This window comes from Callithrix jacchus, chromosome 3, assembly GCF_049354715.1.
Source record: "Callithrix jacchus isolate 240 chromosome 3, calJac240_pri, whole genome shotgun sequence".
NCBI classification, from domain to species: Eukaryota; Metazoa; Chordata; class Mammalia; order Primates; family Cebidae; genus Callithrix; species Callithrix jacchus.
The window spans coordinates 24,808,370-24,826,040 of NC_133504.1; the positions used below are offsets into that span (position 1 = coordinate 24,808,370).

A 17,671-nucleotide genomic window follows, 5' to 3' on the forward strand; every position below is an offset into this window, starting at 1 on the left:
GAAGTTCTTGGAAACCAATGAGAATGAAGACAAAACATGCCAGAATCTCTGGGACACATTTAAAGCAGTCTCTAGAGGATAGTATATAGCAATAAGTGCCCATATGAGAAGAATGGAGAGATCCAAAATTGACACCCTATCGTCAAAATTGAAAGAGCTAGAGGAGCAGGTTCAAAGAAACTCAAAACCCAGCAGAAGACAAGAAATAACTAAGATCAGAGCTGAACTGAAGGAGATTGAGACACGAAAAACCCTCCAAAAAATCAATAAATCCAAGAGCTGGTTTTTTGAAAAGATCAACAAAATAGACAGACCGCTAGCCAGATTGATTAAAAAGAAAAGAGAGAACAACCAAATAGATGCAATAAAAAATGATAAAGGGGAAATCACCACAGATTCCACAGAAATTCAAACCATCGTCAGAGAATATTACAAACAACTCTATGCACATAAACTAGTAAACCTGGAAGAAATGGATAAATTCCTGAACTCCTGTGTCCTCCCAAGCTTAAACCAGGAGGAAGCTGAAGCTATAAATAGACCAATAACAAGGGCAGAAGTCGAGGCAGCAATTAAGAGCCTACCACACAAAAAAAGCCCAGGTCCAGACGGGTTCACAGCCGAATTCTACCAGACACACAAGGAGGAGCTGGTACCCTTTCTTCTGAAACTATTTCAAATAATCCAAAAAGAAGGAATCCTACCCAAATCATTCTATGAGACCAATATCATCCTGACACCAAAACCCGGCAGAGACCAAACAAGAAAAGAAAACTTCAGGCCAATATCCATGATGAACATAGATGCAAAAATCTTCAATAAAATATTGGCAAGCCGATTGCAACAGCAAATCAAAAAACCTATTCATCATGATCAAATAGGATTCATCCCGGGGATGCAAGGCTGGTTCAACATACGCAAGTCTATCAACGTAATTCACCACATAATCAGAACCAAAAACAAAAACCACATGATTATCTCAATTGACGCAGAGAAGGCATTTGACAAAATTCAACAGCCTTTTATGCTAAAAACCCACAATAATCTCGGTATCTATGGAACGTATCTCAAAGTAATAAAAGCTATTTATGACAAACCAACAGCCAATATCATACTGAATGGGCAAAAACTGGAAGCATTCCCTTTGAAATCTGGTACTAGACAAGGATGCCCTCTCTCACCACTCCTATTCAATATAGTACTGGAAGTTCTAGCCAGAGCAATCAGGCAAGAAAAAGAAATAAAGGGTATTCAAATAGGAAAGGTGGAAGCCAAACTGTCTCTATCTGCAGACGACATGATAGTATACCTAGAAGACCCCATCGCCTCAGCCAAAAAACTCCTGAAACTGATAAACAACTTCAGCAAAGTCTCAGGATATAAAATCAATGTGCAAAAATCACTAGCCTTCCTCTACACCAATAACAGACTTAAAGAGAGCCAAATCACGAATGAACTGCCATTCACAATTGCTACAAAAACAATAAAATACCTTGGAATACAACTCACAAGGAACGTAAGGGACCTCTTCAGGGAAAACTACAAACCACTGCTCAACGAAATCAGAGAGGACACAAACAGATGGAGAAACATTCCATGTTCATGGTTAAGAAGAATTAATATCGTGAAAATGGCTACACTGCCCAAAGTAATTTACAGATTCAATGCTATCCCCATCAAGCTACCATTGACTTTCTTCACAGAACTGGAAAAAACCACCATGAACTTCATATGGAACCAAAAGAGAGCCCGCATAGCCAAGTCAATTCTAAGGAAAAAGAACACAGTGGAGGGCATCACACTACCGGATTTCAAACTATACTACAAGGCTACAGTAATCAAAACAGCATGGTAGTGGTACCAAAACAGAGATATAGATCAATGGAACAGAACAGAGGCATCAGAGGCAACACAATATAGCTACAACCATACAATATTTGATAAACCTGACAGAAACAAGCAATGGGGAAAGGATTCCCTGTTCAACAAATGCTGCTGGGACAACTGGCTAGCCATGTGTAGAAAGCAGAAACTGGACCCCTTCCTGACACCTTACACCAAAATTAACTCCAGATGGATTAAAGACTTAAACATAAGACCCGGCACCATTAAAACCATAGAAGGAAATCTAGGCAAAACCATCCAGGACATAGGAGTAGGCAAGGACTTCATGAAGAAAACACCCAAAGCATTGGGAACAAAAGCCAAAATAGACAAATGGGACCTAATGAAACTCCACAGCTTCTGCACAGCAAAAGAAACAGTCTCTAGTGTGAATCGGCAACCAACAGAATGGGAAAAAATTTTTGCCGTTTACCCATCTGACAAAGGGCTGATATCCAGAATTTACAAACAACTCAAACAGATTTACAGGTAAAAAACAAACAAGCCCATTCAAAAGTCGTGAAAGGATATGAACAGACACTTTACGAAAGAAGACATATATGAAGCCAACCATCATATGAAAAGATGCTCATCGTCACTGTTCATCAGAGAGATGCAAATCAAAACCACGTTGAGATACCGTCTCACGCCAGTCAGAATGGCGATCATTGAAAAATCTGGAGACAATAGATGCTGGAGAGGATGTGGAGAAAAAGGAACACTTTTACACTGTTGGTGGGTGTGTAAATTAGTCCAACCATTGTGGAAGACGATGTGGCGATTCCTGAAGGCCTTAGAAATAGAAATTCCATTTGACCCAGCAATCCCATTACTGGGTATATATCCAAAGGACTATAAATCGTTCTACTACAAGGACACATGCACACGAATGTTCATTGCAGCACTGTTTACAATAGCAAAGACCTGGAATCAACCCAAATGCCCAATGATGATAGACTGGATTGTGAAAATGTGGCACATATACATCATGGAATATTATGCAGCAATCAGAAATGATGAGTTTGTGTCGTTTGTAGGGACATGGATGAATCTGGAGAACATCATTCTCAGGAAACTGACACAAGAACAGAAAATGAAACACCGCATATTCTCACTCATAGGTGGGTGATGAAAAATGAGAACACATGTACACAGAGAGGGGAGTACTAAACACTGGGGTCTATAAGGGGGAAAGGGGAGGGCCAGTGGGAGGGGGAGGTGGGGAGGGATTGCCAGGGGAGAAATACCCAATGTGGGTGAGGGGGAGAAAGCAAAAAAAAACAGACTGCCATGTGTGTACCTATGCAACTGTATTGCATGCTCTGCAAATGTACCCCAAAACCTAAAATGCAATTAAAAAAAAAGAAGTACAGAGATATAGCATAGCACTAACTATTGTGAATTCAGATGTGGAAGCAAAGATAGCATGTATTGAATTGGTTCCAAAACCTCACATGAAAGATCATGTTTGCTGGCCTCCCTTATGGCCTTTCATAGTGCAAACCATGCCCAAACCCTATCAATTGAATCTGTGCCACCTTCTCCAATAGAACCTGATGTAACAGTGACTTGGGTTGGGTGCCTGCATCCAACACCATCTTAAAAGCTTGAATCATTTCAATCGCAATGTTCTTTAGTATATGTGAATGAGTGTTCTTGGCCTTCTGTCTCACCTGGATAGAGAGAAACCTTAAGCCCATTGTCAAGATAACACCCCTTCCTCTTCCTGCCTGGAGGTTAGTGAGCAATACCAACCAAAGCACCATTTGAATGGTTTGAGCAAAACCTACTGTCCAGACTTGAAACATATTTGTTTTTCTTTTATAGGGAGAGGGTCTTGCTCTGTCACACAGGCTGGAATGCAGAGATACAATCACAGACCACTGCAGGATGGAATTCCTGGGCTCAGTATTCCTCCTGCCTCAGATTTCTGATTAGCTAGGACTACAAGTACACATTACCATACCAGCTACTTTCTTTTTTTTTTAATTTTTGTGTAGAGATGGGATCTTATTATGTTGCCCAAGCTGGTCACAAACTCCTGGCCTCAAGTGATCCTCCTGCCTTGGCTTCCCAAAGTGCTGGGATTCTAGGCATAGGCCACTGCACACAGACTAGGCATGAAACTTTTAATCCCAGAGAGTATGAGTGAGACTTTTACTATCCTGGTTCATGATTCAGGTGATAGAATTCGCCCCTAGGTCTTCTCATCTGGTCTGAGGGGCCTATGTTCTTCCACTTCCAGAAGCCACATCTCAGTCAGCATCTCATCATCACTGCCGAAACCACCAGAACTGTGAAGGGTCCGGAAATTGTATCCTATTTGCAAGATGCCACAATGTCTTGGAGGTTGGCAGAAGACACGATACCCTAGGTCTGAGACAAAGGAATATCTTACTTTGCACAAGAAGCATTGTTTTTTATGCTCGTGTCAGTTCTTCCTTCCTCACAAGTCCCGCAGGGGTAATGCACAGTGGCATAATTTCATGTTCTTCACACATTGGTTTTATGTTGCAACTGAGGAAATCCCAATATCTTCTAAAAGACTGCAAACAATCCTGTCCAAACTTTGCCCATGAAGAGACCTTATCTTTGTTTCACCAGACAGAAAAAAAAAGACTCTTCCATCTTCTCCAGAAAGAGACACTACCTCTGTCTTGCAGCTATGTTTTCTAGACAAACAAAATGGAAGAGATGATACAAAGCAAAAGACTTCCAGTGTCTCTGTCCCTGCAAGGTGCAGCAATACATCAGGTACCTGTCCCCCAACATTACGTGATAATAGGCCAGCTCTATTAATATTCCACAAACTAGACCTTCACATAAAAAGACATTGAAAATGGCAGAGAGGGCCAGTTGCAGTGGCTCATGATGTAATCCCAGCATCTTGGGAGGCCGAGGCAGGTGGATCACAGGTCAGGGGTTTGAGACCAGCCTGGCCAACATGGTAAAACCCCATCTCTGCTAAAAATATGAAAATTAGCTGGGCATGTTAATGCACACCTGTAATTCTAACTACTCAGTAAGCTGAGGCAGGAGAATTTCTTGAACCCAGTAGGCAGAGGTTTCAGTGAGCTGAGATCATCCTACTGCACTCCAGCCTGGGCAAAGTGTGAGACTCTGTCTCAGAAAAAAGAAAAAGAAAATGGTGGAGAAAATTGCTACATAATAATTAATATGTTAATTCACCTGAAAAATCTGATACAATAGTTCTAACCATGGATATATAACAAGATAGTGACGAGATATATAAAGCTATTTTATTGGAACAAGCTGTCCTATCTCAGCAGTACATAGTAAGATTTTATTACTCTTAGTAATTGATGGATCTATAGGAAAAAAATAAGTTAATCTTTTCCCCTGCCCTCCCTGGGGAGAGGATTTAGCTGTCTAATATAGTCCTGATGGTAAGCCCACCTGTATTTAAGAGCATGGACCATGAAGTTAGGAAAGTTCCTAGAATTTTTATACTACAGAGGAAGGCAGCATGATTGTGAGACTGATTCTATTGCACATTTAAGAACACTGGTTGAGCATATCACTAAATCTAAGTTTCTTATTCATGGAGAAAGTATTTACAAACATGGAGAAATACACACTGCAAAGAACGCTGAGGCGTTGGATTGGCAATTGGGAAGGCAGTTTTCACATGCAGTCTTTTGACTCCCACTCATCCACACAGAGTTGGGCCACGAGCCTGGAACACCTCCTTACCAAGAGATATGCAGGCCACACAGCTGGAGCTTGGCTGAGTACCTGGTGTGGGAGTATCTCTTCCTGTTTCAAAGGCAATGAGTGTTGCTTTGTTCTGTTTGAGCCTACACCTCATCGGACCCCAGCAGGTCCAAAGCTTTCAGAATTTCAGATTCCACGTAAGAGAGGATAAGTCCTACTGCAGCACAGAGAAAGGCGGCAAGATTGTCAGAATAATTCTCTTGCATATTTAAGAAAATTGTTGCACTAAATGGGTGCATGTCAGTTGCCTTGTGTCAGCTGCTGGAGAGTCCATTAGCCACGGATGGGGGCAGGTCACAAACACACTGAAGCCGATCTTGTTTTGTCTCTTCCCTCTGTAAGTAAAGCATCATTTCCTCCAGGGCTGCCTTGTGAAAGTTTCCCTTGGTGGCTCCCATGTTAAGACACAGCAGACAGACATGTGTAGGGTTCTACCCTGAGATGGATAGCCCAGAGTGCATAATGTCCCTCTCAACAGTTGAAATTGGAGAGATCAGTATAAACGCAGGTTGAGTATATTGTGTGATTCTTAACAATATAAATACACAAGGTACCTTTAGAAATAATTCCAGGTGTGTTTTGGGGCATGTAAATCTGAGAAGGATAGTTTTTAAATAATATTTAATAGATTTTTAACCTTTAAATGGTTAGTTTGTTTCCACTCTGTTTCTCATTACTCTCATGATCCTTCCTTTTTATACTCAACTTTCCTATAGAAAGTTACTCTTAATAATGTTCTAACTGCTCTGATTAACAGATCCTGCCTCTTCACTAAGCCACCATTACTAGGATTTCCCCTTCCCAAATGTGTTTTTTGGGCCCTGGTGTCAGATATATAAGTTTCCCTGAAGTGAGTCAACAGCGGACACTTTAAGTCTCAGAAAGTCATGGCTTTTTAGGTTAAGCCCTAAGATTTACTCAAGGGGAGACTTTACATAGAGCCACACTTTATGTGTTCATATAACTGTGTAAAAGCTAAATTCACCAGCTCTTGCCCATCTCTCTCAGTTAGCAATCCCAAAATGGTCTGTTGTTACCATGCATGAAACCGTATGGGGACCTTTTTGCTCATTCAACATGTATCTTCCATACAAAAATAGTGCATAAGCCCTTGCTATTTCTTAAGCATAATAAACAAGAAATTTCTTCATGTTTTATGTATTTTAAAGCAGTTCATATAAAAATCTAGTTATGTGAGCCTCATAGACATTGAAATGTTTGCACAAGCTATCATACTTCAGTGTTATTGTTTGGGAAGCCATTGAAATCATCTACCACTTTGAGATGTCCAAAGTCTTTTCTCTTGTTAGCTAAATTTAGCCTTCTGTCCTGAATCTTTCAGCTCCTTCTATGTTTTCTTCCCACAATGCATCCCTTGTTGCTTAACTCCCTTGTTTAAAAAGAAAGTTGACTCTCATTTACATCTGTGAAATTAATTTCTCTAAAATGCCGTCCTCATGACCTTCTATTCTCATCTAATTTTTATTATGTTTAACAACACTTGTATCTCTTTGAAATGTTCTTTTAGTTGTTATTTGTCAAAGCTCCTATTACATACTAAGGTAAATAATAAAAAGTGCAAGTTAAGAGAAGTAAAAATGATTTCATTAATCGTATTTATCATACCAATCATTAAACAACACATTTTTATAGTTTTTATTTTACTGAAAGCTATTTTAAACGAAAGCAACATTAATCTGGAATAATTTAAACTAGAATCTTGATTTGAATGACAAAGTTTAATGACACAAATAAGAATGAAATTGCTATAAGATAAACCTGCTAGCCCTTTGATCTTTAAATTTTTAAATTTCCTCATCACATTTTGAAGTTTAGGATAATCCATGTGTCCAGTTGTTTTCTTTTGGCATTTCCTGATACTGCACTACAGGCTACTGTGAGCTTTGTGTCAAATGAGAAATGTTTGCAGAGTATTTTGAGATGTATTTAGCTTGGGGAGTAAAGGAAAATATTTGTACTAATAATTCCTGTTTGGAAAATTAGAGATATACTGGTCCAACTGAGAGAATGTGTTTGGTAAGATAAGGGTTAGGTAGGCTATAATAGTCCAGAGAGAATGTGTTTGGTAAGATAAGGGTTAGGTACAGTTTTGTTCCTTTTTCTTCCTGGCAGTTCTCCTTGGTTGGTTAATTTGATTACCTGCTGGAGCACTATTTTAACTTGTTCATGACTACCTGACAAAGATTACAAACTTACTAACCTGGGTTGTAGTGTTCTTACTTCCCTCATCTCATCTCAGCTTAGCTACGTTAACTTCAGCTAGTCCCTTACAGTGCCCCGTTTCTAGATGCTGTCTTGAATGCCTAAAGTTGGAAGTAAAAGGCTGAATGAAAATTTAACTTGCACATCTGTGAGCATTAGAGACTGCTCAAATTAAGAACTTTAAGATTCTCAGGACTCTGTTGGTCCATTCCTTGTTTTCAGTTTGCTTAGCAGCCCCTGTGCTCACATCTCTAATGCTGTCCTGGAAAGGGCTTGCCTCTCTTCCCTCTGCTTCAATTAAGAAAGCAGGAAATTGACTCTCACTGTCCTATGGCACAAGATTTTTTTTCCCTGTGGTGAGGCTGGTATGATAGATTATCAATATAACATTTTATGATATAAAAAGTTTTTCAAAATAAAGTTTCTAGTGAGAAAAGGAAATGCTCCTCCAAGTAAGCAGGGTGTTACTTGTGACAAAATGTAGAGTGTTGCACAGAGAGAACAATGGTGTAGTGTCCACTGTGTTGCAGAGGGCTTTTAATGCTGTTACTGTGGTTAACTTTGTGTGTGTGTATGTATATGCTGCAATTAAGACAGTTCTGTGTAAACTGTATGTCCTGATTGAATGAACAAATGGAATTAAGGCTGAATGGAGTCCTCATTTCCTCTTGTGATTAGGTTTGAGTGGGGAACACCATTCAACAATGATCAGAAGAACTTTAGTGAGAGCTGTTTTGGGGAAGAGGTTAGATACAGCTGAATATGAGGAATTCTGTTTACGAGAGTTCAAAGCATGTCTTTGATATTGGCTCTCTAGGGCATTAGTCAGTCCAAGATAGATGAAAACACAGGATAAAAAAGTGATTTATGATATTTCATGTTTTCTGATTTTTTTCACTTGGATAAAAATTTGTATTGCTACCACAAGAAAAATAACATTGCTGCTATTTCTACTACCAATTATGTGCTTGTTCTACATTAGAACAATAAAATAGTTCTTTTTTTTATTTTTTATTGCATTTTAGGTTTTGGGGTACATGTGCAGAGCATGCAATACAGTTGCATAGGTACACACATGGCAGTGTGTTTTGTTTGCTTTCTCCCCTTCACCCACATTTGGCATTTCTCCCCAGGCTATCTCTCCCCACCTCCCCCTCCCACTGGCCCTCCCCTTTCCCCCCCAATAGACCCCAGTGTTTAGTACTCCCCTCTCTGTGTCCATGTGTTCTCATTTTTCATCACCTGCCTATGAGTGAGAATATGCAGTGTTTCATTTTCTGTTCTTGTGTCAGTTTTCTGAGAATGATGTTCTCCAGATTCATCCATGTCCCTACAAACGGCATGAACTCATCATTTCTGATTGCTGCATAATATTCCATGATGTATATGTGCCACATTTTCCCAATCCAGTCTATCATCAACGGGCATTTGGGTTGATTAAATCCCATTTCAGCCATATATTTTTCATCAGTTACATAAGCTCTCTAAACTTCACTTGCAACATTTATTGTAAAAATATCTCTGTCTTATTTTTTATGATCAAAAGAATAATGCATCTAAACTATGGTGGTGCCTCAATGAAAACAGGCCATTGTCAACTGTATATTTTCTTGTTTTTGCTGATTTATATTTTCTGGTTTATCTAGATAATTAAAGTATTTCTGATGGTTGGCTAGTAGAATTGTTATTTTATATGGATTACTTTAGTGAATGCCTAAGAAAAAATTTCTAAGGGAACTGTCGAAGGAGTCTTGAAAATTCAATTAAACTCTTTTGTTGTCTTACAGTAGACTAATGCCTAATCCAAGCTTCTCAAAGTAGGCACTATTGACATTTGGGGCCAAATAAATCTTTGTTCTGGCGGGGGCTGTCCTGTGCATTCTAAGATGTTTAGCAGCATCCTTGGCTTCTATCTAGTAGATGCCAGAAACAGTCACTCCCTATCTGCCTTCAGTTATGACAAATAAAAATGTCTCCAATGTCCTAGGAAGGGGGAGTGAAATTACCCCCAGCTGAAAACCCTTCTCTAAGCCATACAGCAGGCCCAGGATGATTTCATCATCTGGAAACCTGGTAACAACAGCCTATCCCAGTGTTTGCGGACTCTGATGGTTGGGATCTTTTTCATATGCTGCATATTTCTCCAATAATAAAATTATATTTTCTTCTTCAGTCCTCTTATTAAACTAATGACGATTAAACTTTCTGTGACTAGTGTCAAACTCATTCTGCAGGCTTGCTTTTCGCAAGAACTCATAACTTAAGTGATCTCAATACTTGGATATTAGATAATCAGGAATACATTAATCATGTCTTTCTCTATATTATTTGCATTTTCTGGTAATTATAGACTAATGAGCATGCCCTTTATGTGATATTTTAGTTCACATATACCTTCATAAATATTTCAGCTCTGTGGTAATTAAGTAAATTGAACATTATTAATTTAAAATGCAGTCCATGGATGTAGCTAAAAAATATTTTAGAAGTAGCATTTTTTAACATCCTAATACTCTTTGAGTAAAATTGCCTATGGAATTTTTTTCCAAAATTAATTCCCAAGGAAGTAAAACTAAGTAGCTTTCTAATAACAAGAAGCTGTAATCATATAATTATATACACAGGGTATATTTGCTATACATCTGATTCTGTTATTCCTTATAGAAATGCATATAAAAAGAAGTGCTGAGTAGAATCTTTCTGAAATCATTTCACATGTACAGTAATTTTTTTGCAAAGCTATAATTTTATTATTTCATGAAAATCATAAAGATAGCCTTGAAAATTTTAAATTGTAATCATGTCAAAGAAAGCTCAAAGGTGAAACATTTTTTGATGAAGAATTAACCACATTTTTAGAAAGATCATGTGCTTCTCTAGTAAATTATTTTCCTGATGCCTAACAATTTAAAAAAATGAATCGGTGGCAGGGCACAGTGGCTCACACCTGTAATCCCAGCACTTTGGGAAGTCAAGGCAGGTGGATCACAAGGTCAGGAGTTTGAGACCAGCCTGGCCTATATAGTGAAACCCTGTCTCTCCTAAAAATATGAAACCTTAGCCAGACATGGTGGCAGGCACCTGTAATCCCAGCTACTTTGGAGGCTGAGGCAGGAGAATCACTTGAACCCAGGAGACAAAGGTTACAGTAAGCCAAGATCACACCATTGCATGACAGCCCAGGTGACAGAATGAGACTGTGTCTCAAAAAAAGAAAATGAATCAACTTTTGGGCAAATAATATTACTCCTGTTTTTAATAAATGAATAACTGTTGTATGTTTGTTGCTACATCAAGTATTATCCAGATTTTTATGTTTTTTATATTTTAAAAAATCACTCTAAATAAACTACGTTTAAAACAAATGAGTGTGGTATAACACACCTATGAAGGGAGATAAACATATATTCAAATGGTAATATTCAATATTAGCTATAATTAATATTGGCTTTTGGCTTCATCTGTTCATATACCACTGACAATTGATCCTGATCTTTTCTTAAATTATGTCATGAATCAGAATTATATGAGCAAGTTTGGGGTTGTGAAATATTAAGTTAACAGAAGTTACAGTGCAGAATATTAAATTTGAAGTTTCAGACTTTCATAAAATTCATTTGGCTTTCATTAAAGCATTCATAGTTGCTTAACTATTTATGTCTACATTTGATTAGATGCTGGACTTTTTGATTACATTTAAAAATGAACTGTGATTTTACTATGACAAAATATTTTTTTTCAATTTTTGAAGCATTGAATAATGAAAAATAAGGATACCATTGAAAGCGTTTGTTCCCCTGAAAGGGCCAGTATGCTACTATAAACATGTTCAAAGCCCTTAATAATTTTAAATCATTTGTTGCAGAGCTAGTTAAGAATTTTATCTGCCCATTAAGGAGCTATTTTACAAGAAAAAATAAAAACATTGTAGAGATGTGAGTAATCTGATTAGCTATTGGGTACATTCAGTGTTTCTTGGTATCAGCTGAAGCCAAATTAAATTAGTCACTGGTGCATTTGTCCGTTGGAGCCAGAAAGTCTAACCTATTTAATTTTAAAATAATTTTCTCTGAGTAAATTATGGCAGTAGCCACTAAAGAAGTCATATTACTTCAGAATTAGCAAGATTTATTTCTTTTATAATGAAAAGATAATTATTGACTCTTAAAAGATGGAGCACACATAAGCTGAATATAAAAGGATGGAGGAATATTTAGCAAGCAAATGGAAAGCAAAAAAAAAAAAAAAAAAAAAAAAAAAACGGGGCTTACAATCTTAGTCTCTGTTAAAACAGACTTAAACCAACAAAGATCAAAAAAGCCAAAGAAGGATGTTACATAATGGTAAAGGCATCAATGCAACAAGAAGAGCTAACTATCCTGAATAAATATTCACCCAATACAGGAGCATGCAGATTCATAAAGCAAGTTCTTCGAGACCTACAAAGAAACTTAGACTCCCACACAGTAGTAGTGAGAGACTTTAACACCCACTATCAGTATTAGACAGATAGATCAATGAGACAAAAAATTAACAAGGATATTCAGGACTTGCATTCAGCTCTGGACCAAGTGGACATAATAGACATCTGCAGAACTCTCTACCCTAAATAAACAGAATATACATTCTTCTCAGCACCACATTGGACTTACTCTAAAATTGACCACATAATTGGAAATATAATTTTAATTATGTCAAGTATGCAGTTATAAAATATTATCTTAAAAGTAAATGAAAGGTACTCTGGATTAAAATTCCACCAGATGTAATGTTTACAAAGAAAATCAAGCCAAACACAACTAAAACTAAGAAGTTAGCAAATGAATAAAAATCTCATGTGCCATATTTTTGATTTAAGATTATTCACCTTTTACTAGCATTTACTGAGAGCCTGCCTCATGATAGCTACTGCATGGGGAAAAACTGGCTCTTTGGCACTCAAAACTTTGGAAATTAGATATCATGATCTCAGATATTTTTAATGGGAAAATTGAGGTTGAGAACATTTGAGCAACTAGCCCGAAATGTCACTTTTAGGAGATGACACTCAGAAGAATCAGCTCCAGACATTCCTCTCTTCTAGACTTCTTATTTATCTTTTTCCATTACATGTGTTATGGAACCATGAATGTACTGTTGTCACGTCTTAAATGTTTTCAATCCTGTGGTCATACAAGCAATGAAGAAAGGCTGCTATACTGCTTTTTGTAAAACAAGTGAAATAATCTCTGGGGCTTGTAGAAACAGTCTTATGTGACAATATCTTATTACAAATGCACATTTCTTCAAATGTAAGACCCATGGGAAATTCAGCCTAAAAAACAATTACACATGAGGATTTGAGAGACACCAAGTACATCATCATACCCAAAATTTATGTGAAATGTGTATAGAAAGGAGTATATTATAGAAAGGCTACATATATATTTGGTTTAGTTTATATGTAAATATATATGTCTGTTCTCTATGTGTATGAATGTGTGTTTGAACTATTGTGTTATGTTTGTGGAAAACCACAAGTAAATATAGAAGTATTTAAAGAACACATCAATTTACAAATATATATTTTACAATGTTTTGCCTAGGGTGATAAAAGATGGGGCATTTGACGCTGTGCAAGTCACTGGCTAAAGACTGATGCAGAGTCTGTAGCCAAAACTTAGAGTCCAATAAGAAAGAGAAGACATGCTTACTCAAGTAACCAAAAACTGAGATTCTATTTGAGAAACTCAAAGATGTATTATCAGACTTTCTGTTATGTCTCTCTCCATTTGATTCTAAAATTTTCTACTCATGTCATATAATAGATCTGGCAAACTAAGAATTACTTTAAAAATTATTATGTTTCTCAGTGACTGTTCACCAAAATTATACCCAAGGCAACTGCATTTCTGCCTCCTTTATGAATCAGTAATATTGTATCTGAGTGTGTAAAATTGCACCTTAGTATTGAAGACTTATTATCTGATGGAAAAATCTTCAAATTATATGCATAAAAATTACCTTTCTTTCCAAATATTTCTTGAGTTTCTACTGATATAACTAAAGCATTTGAATTACTTTTTTTCTCTTTTTATACAGTGCAAACTAGAGTATCAGGCATGTGTCTCAGGAAAACAGATCTCGGTCAAATGTGAAGGACGTTGCCCATGTCCTTCAGTTAAGCCCACCAGTACAAGCAGAAATGCTAAGAGACGTAAGTCATAAAAATATATTAATGATTTTACATTTATTTTTCTCTATTAAAATGTTTTGCAATAAATGTTAAATACACAATGAAGTTTGTTTTATACATATGCCTAATATTATTACATTTCATTGAAAATATTTTTCCTTTAGCCTTAACTATTACAGCAAGAAATGATTTTCTGTAGATTTCCACTTATTTTGATCCTAATAACGAGATACTTCTTTCCTGTGTGCTTGCCATATATAGGATTCTTTAAATAATTGCATCTAAAACGTGTATTTTAGATCTATTTTTTTCTTTTAGAGCAGCAAACTGATTATTGATAAAATAGTAAGTAATTTAGTGGTTTGATCAGATCTGTAGCTGCCCAATTACTACTAACCATTTTAAATGAAATGTCTACTTCATGTATACTGTTTGTGTTTCATAATTTTCTATGGAATAATTTTATAGTTAAACTTACTTTTGATCAGATGAAGTCTTTAAATGATATTTATTTGTTTAATATCTAATAAAAATGAAATGCATTTAGCCAGCTATGTACTATAATATATAACTCGACTTCTCTTAAGATTATTTATTATACTTTACATTATTTATTCTATTTGAAATATTGTTTATGCCTTTTAAAAAAAAGTCTCCATAGTGGCTAGCTTCAGTCCCCAGCATGTCTAGATAAAGAAGGAAGTGTGGAGAATAGATGCTTGTTTAAGTCAAAAATTACTTTAGAGCTTTAGAGCACTGTCATCAACAATTATCATATAATTTATTACTATTCCACCTTTCTAATCTAATAATTATTACTGGATACCCTTATTAATATGAATAAGTCATTTTTGCCCGTTTTCCCTGAAAAATATGAAGAATGGATATGCAAATAGAAAAAATGTACTGAGTATGAAATTTATTTCATATAAACTTATGTATTTCCTTGAGCATGATGTACTGAAATAAAATATAAATATTTTATTTCAGATATAACTTCTAAACCCCAGTTATGCCACTTACATTGGTCTTAACTCATTAAGTAATATTTAAGATGAAAAATCAAAATAAAACTAAATGTTATAGCATTGCCTTTAAGAGAGACTAGTTAATTTTACTATACAAAAATAAATTAGTTGATTTGAAAATTAAAGGTAAATTAGTGCTCAATCATTAGGCCATGTGAAGAATGATGCCAGCTGGTAGAAGAGAGATGCCACACTGCCTTCCAGAATTCCTCTCCTTTTTTTTCCATAAGTTTTTGGGACACAGGTGGTATTTGGTCACATGAGTAAGTTCATTAGTGGTGATTTATGAGATCCTGGAGCACCCATCACCTGAGCAGTATACACTGCACCGTATATGTTGTCCAGAGCCCTGTTCTTAAAGCCTCATCCTTGCTGACTCACCCCAGTCTAGGTTCAATTACCCAGTGTGGTTCCTTCTGTAATCCTCAGCCCTCGTCTCCCTCAATACATTCTCTTCAACACCGCCCAAATAAGGACTTTCACTACCACCTTGAATATGCTAATTTGCTCCAATTAATCCAAACACTAATTGTGATTTTTTTTTAACTGAAATGCTTTGATGTTTGTGTCTTTCTCATTCCCACTCCTGATGGAATACATTTTCTCAGTGAAATTGAAGACACAATTGACCACATTTATCTTTGAAAATCACTTCAAGAGGAAAACATATCCTACCAGGTTCAATATCCACATGCCAATTTTTTCACTGAAGACTATTAAGAACAACATTTGAGAAGTGGTCATAGTAAGTGTATATCTTTAGTGTATCACAGCCTTTCAATGAGATTTTACTTCAATGAGACTTTCTGCTTTTAGATTTCGTTTTGAATGAAAAGGCATTTTTGGTATAGTATTAATTTATCATAATCTTCCACAAGCTGCAAAAGGAACTCTATGTGCATTAAAGATGGAAGCTAACACATCTGAGAAGAGTATCTCTTGTGAATAAACAATAATTATTTTTCACATTACTCAAATGTTCTGTACAGTGTGTATATTAATATATCAAGAAGAAAACTTTTAAAAGTCATATCGTCAAGAGATAAAGATCATTTGTGTTCAATTGTGCATAGAAGGAGAGGCAAGAAGAATTTAATCCTGCTTGATGAATTGTCAGAGCAAAGCAAGTGCAGGATTTTGCTAGCTGCTATAGAAAAGCAGTACAGTGGCCGGGCACAGTGGCTCAAGCCTGTAATCCCAGCACTTTGGGAGGCTGAGACGGGTGGATCACGAGGTCGAGAGATCGAGACCATCCTGGTCAACATGGTGAAACCCCGTCTCTAGTAAAAAAAAAAAAAAAAAAAAAAGAAAAGCAGTACAGTCCATTGTGAACATCATTTTACACAGTGCCAAAGGCCGAGAGACAGGGGAAATGTAAGACTGAGTTTAGTATCATTTCTCATCTTTCAGCTGTTATTTACATTAGAAGCATGCTTTAGGTAGACTGTGCAGTGCAGGAAATTCTATTTAATATCATCCCTGTTCTAGAAAAAGTGAAAAATAAACTTTTTTAAAAGGAATTATTTCTTAAATCTTTCTGACTTCGTACATTTGAGATCAAATTGGCACGACGATATGTTTTCCTATGTTAAAAGCAGAATCTTTAAATCTACTTAAAATGCATTAACATTAATAAATATAGATTTTCTTCATAAAGTATGTATAAAGTTTTCTCCTATTTCCCTAATATACTTATTATACATAAATTCATCCAAATACATATGTTAAGTATTTTAAATAAATAAAAGCAGGTACATTTCTTGTTTTAACCTCTAGATTCTGACTTTACATAAATAGGTAAGCATACTCCCTTCAATTAGTAACTTAACTATACAGTTTTCTTCTTTTCTAACTCATCAATTCTGTATTACAAAAGCCGGTGCTCTCGGATCTCTTTAACGGATTCCCTCCTTTTATTCCATCTTTTTGTGTTCACTGATTATTTAACTGCAAATAAAAAGTATTATTTGGAAGGTAGATCAAAGTCATTCAAAGAATATTGAAAGCTGATTTTTAGAGGCCTCTCATATTTTTATGGCCAGAAAAATAAGAGATTCACACATGTAAGCATGATCTATTAATAGACCGTTTTTCTTAGATTTTATACATATATATATAATGCAATCCTAACAATTAGAAGGGACTTGCAAAACAAAAGGTCATTGAAAAATATTGTAGAAAACATTTATTTTGCAATAGGATTTTTCTGCCCTAGACAAATCTTACATTGTCTACACAGCAGTGGCACAAAAGCACAGTAAACTTTAGATATTGGGCTTATCTAAAGTGCTCCATTTGGTCATTCATTTCACTGGTTAGATTCAAAAGATCATTTTAATTGACATTTTGCATTTGTTTCAAATTTGGGTATTGCAAAGTTCGAAACACTTTTTTTATGATTATGGCTTTTATGGTTTTATATGTCAAACCTCATAAAATACAATTTATTTTAAATAATATCATTTTGAATACTTTAACCCCAACATGCATCTAAACACATACTCATCATGCACCTTGATAGCTTGAATTGTTGAGTTTCAGTGAAGCCTGCATAGAGAAGGAAAATAATCTGTGAGAGTTTAAATTAATTCAACCATTGGGGAAGACAGAGTAGCAATTTTTCAAG

The 17,671-nt window shown here is 36.1% G+C and overlaps 1 protein-coding gene across 4 annotated transcripts in view; it reads left to right on the forward strand.

Moving 5' to 3' along the window:
- Positions 1-17,671, forward strand: part of SPOCK3 (SPARC (osteonectin), cwcv and kazal like domains proteoglycan 3) — a 670,557-nt gene that overhangs the window by 471,943 nt on the left and 180,943 nt on the right. For all 4 annotated transcript variants that reach the window (XM_054252809.2, XM_008992482.5, XM_078366313.1 and 1 more), the window contains one exon: positions 13,924-14,038. In XM_054252809.2, coding sequence (XP_054108784.1) covers positions 13,924-14,038 — 115 coding nt within the window. The remainder of the gene's footprint in view (positions 1-13,923; positions 14,039-17,671) is intronic.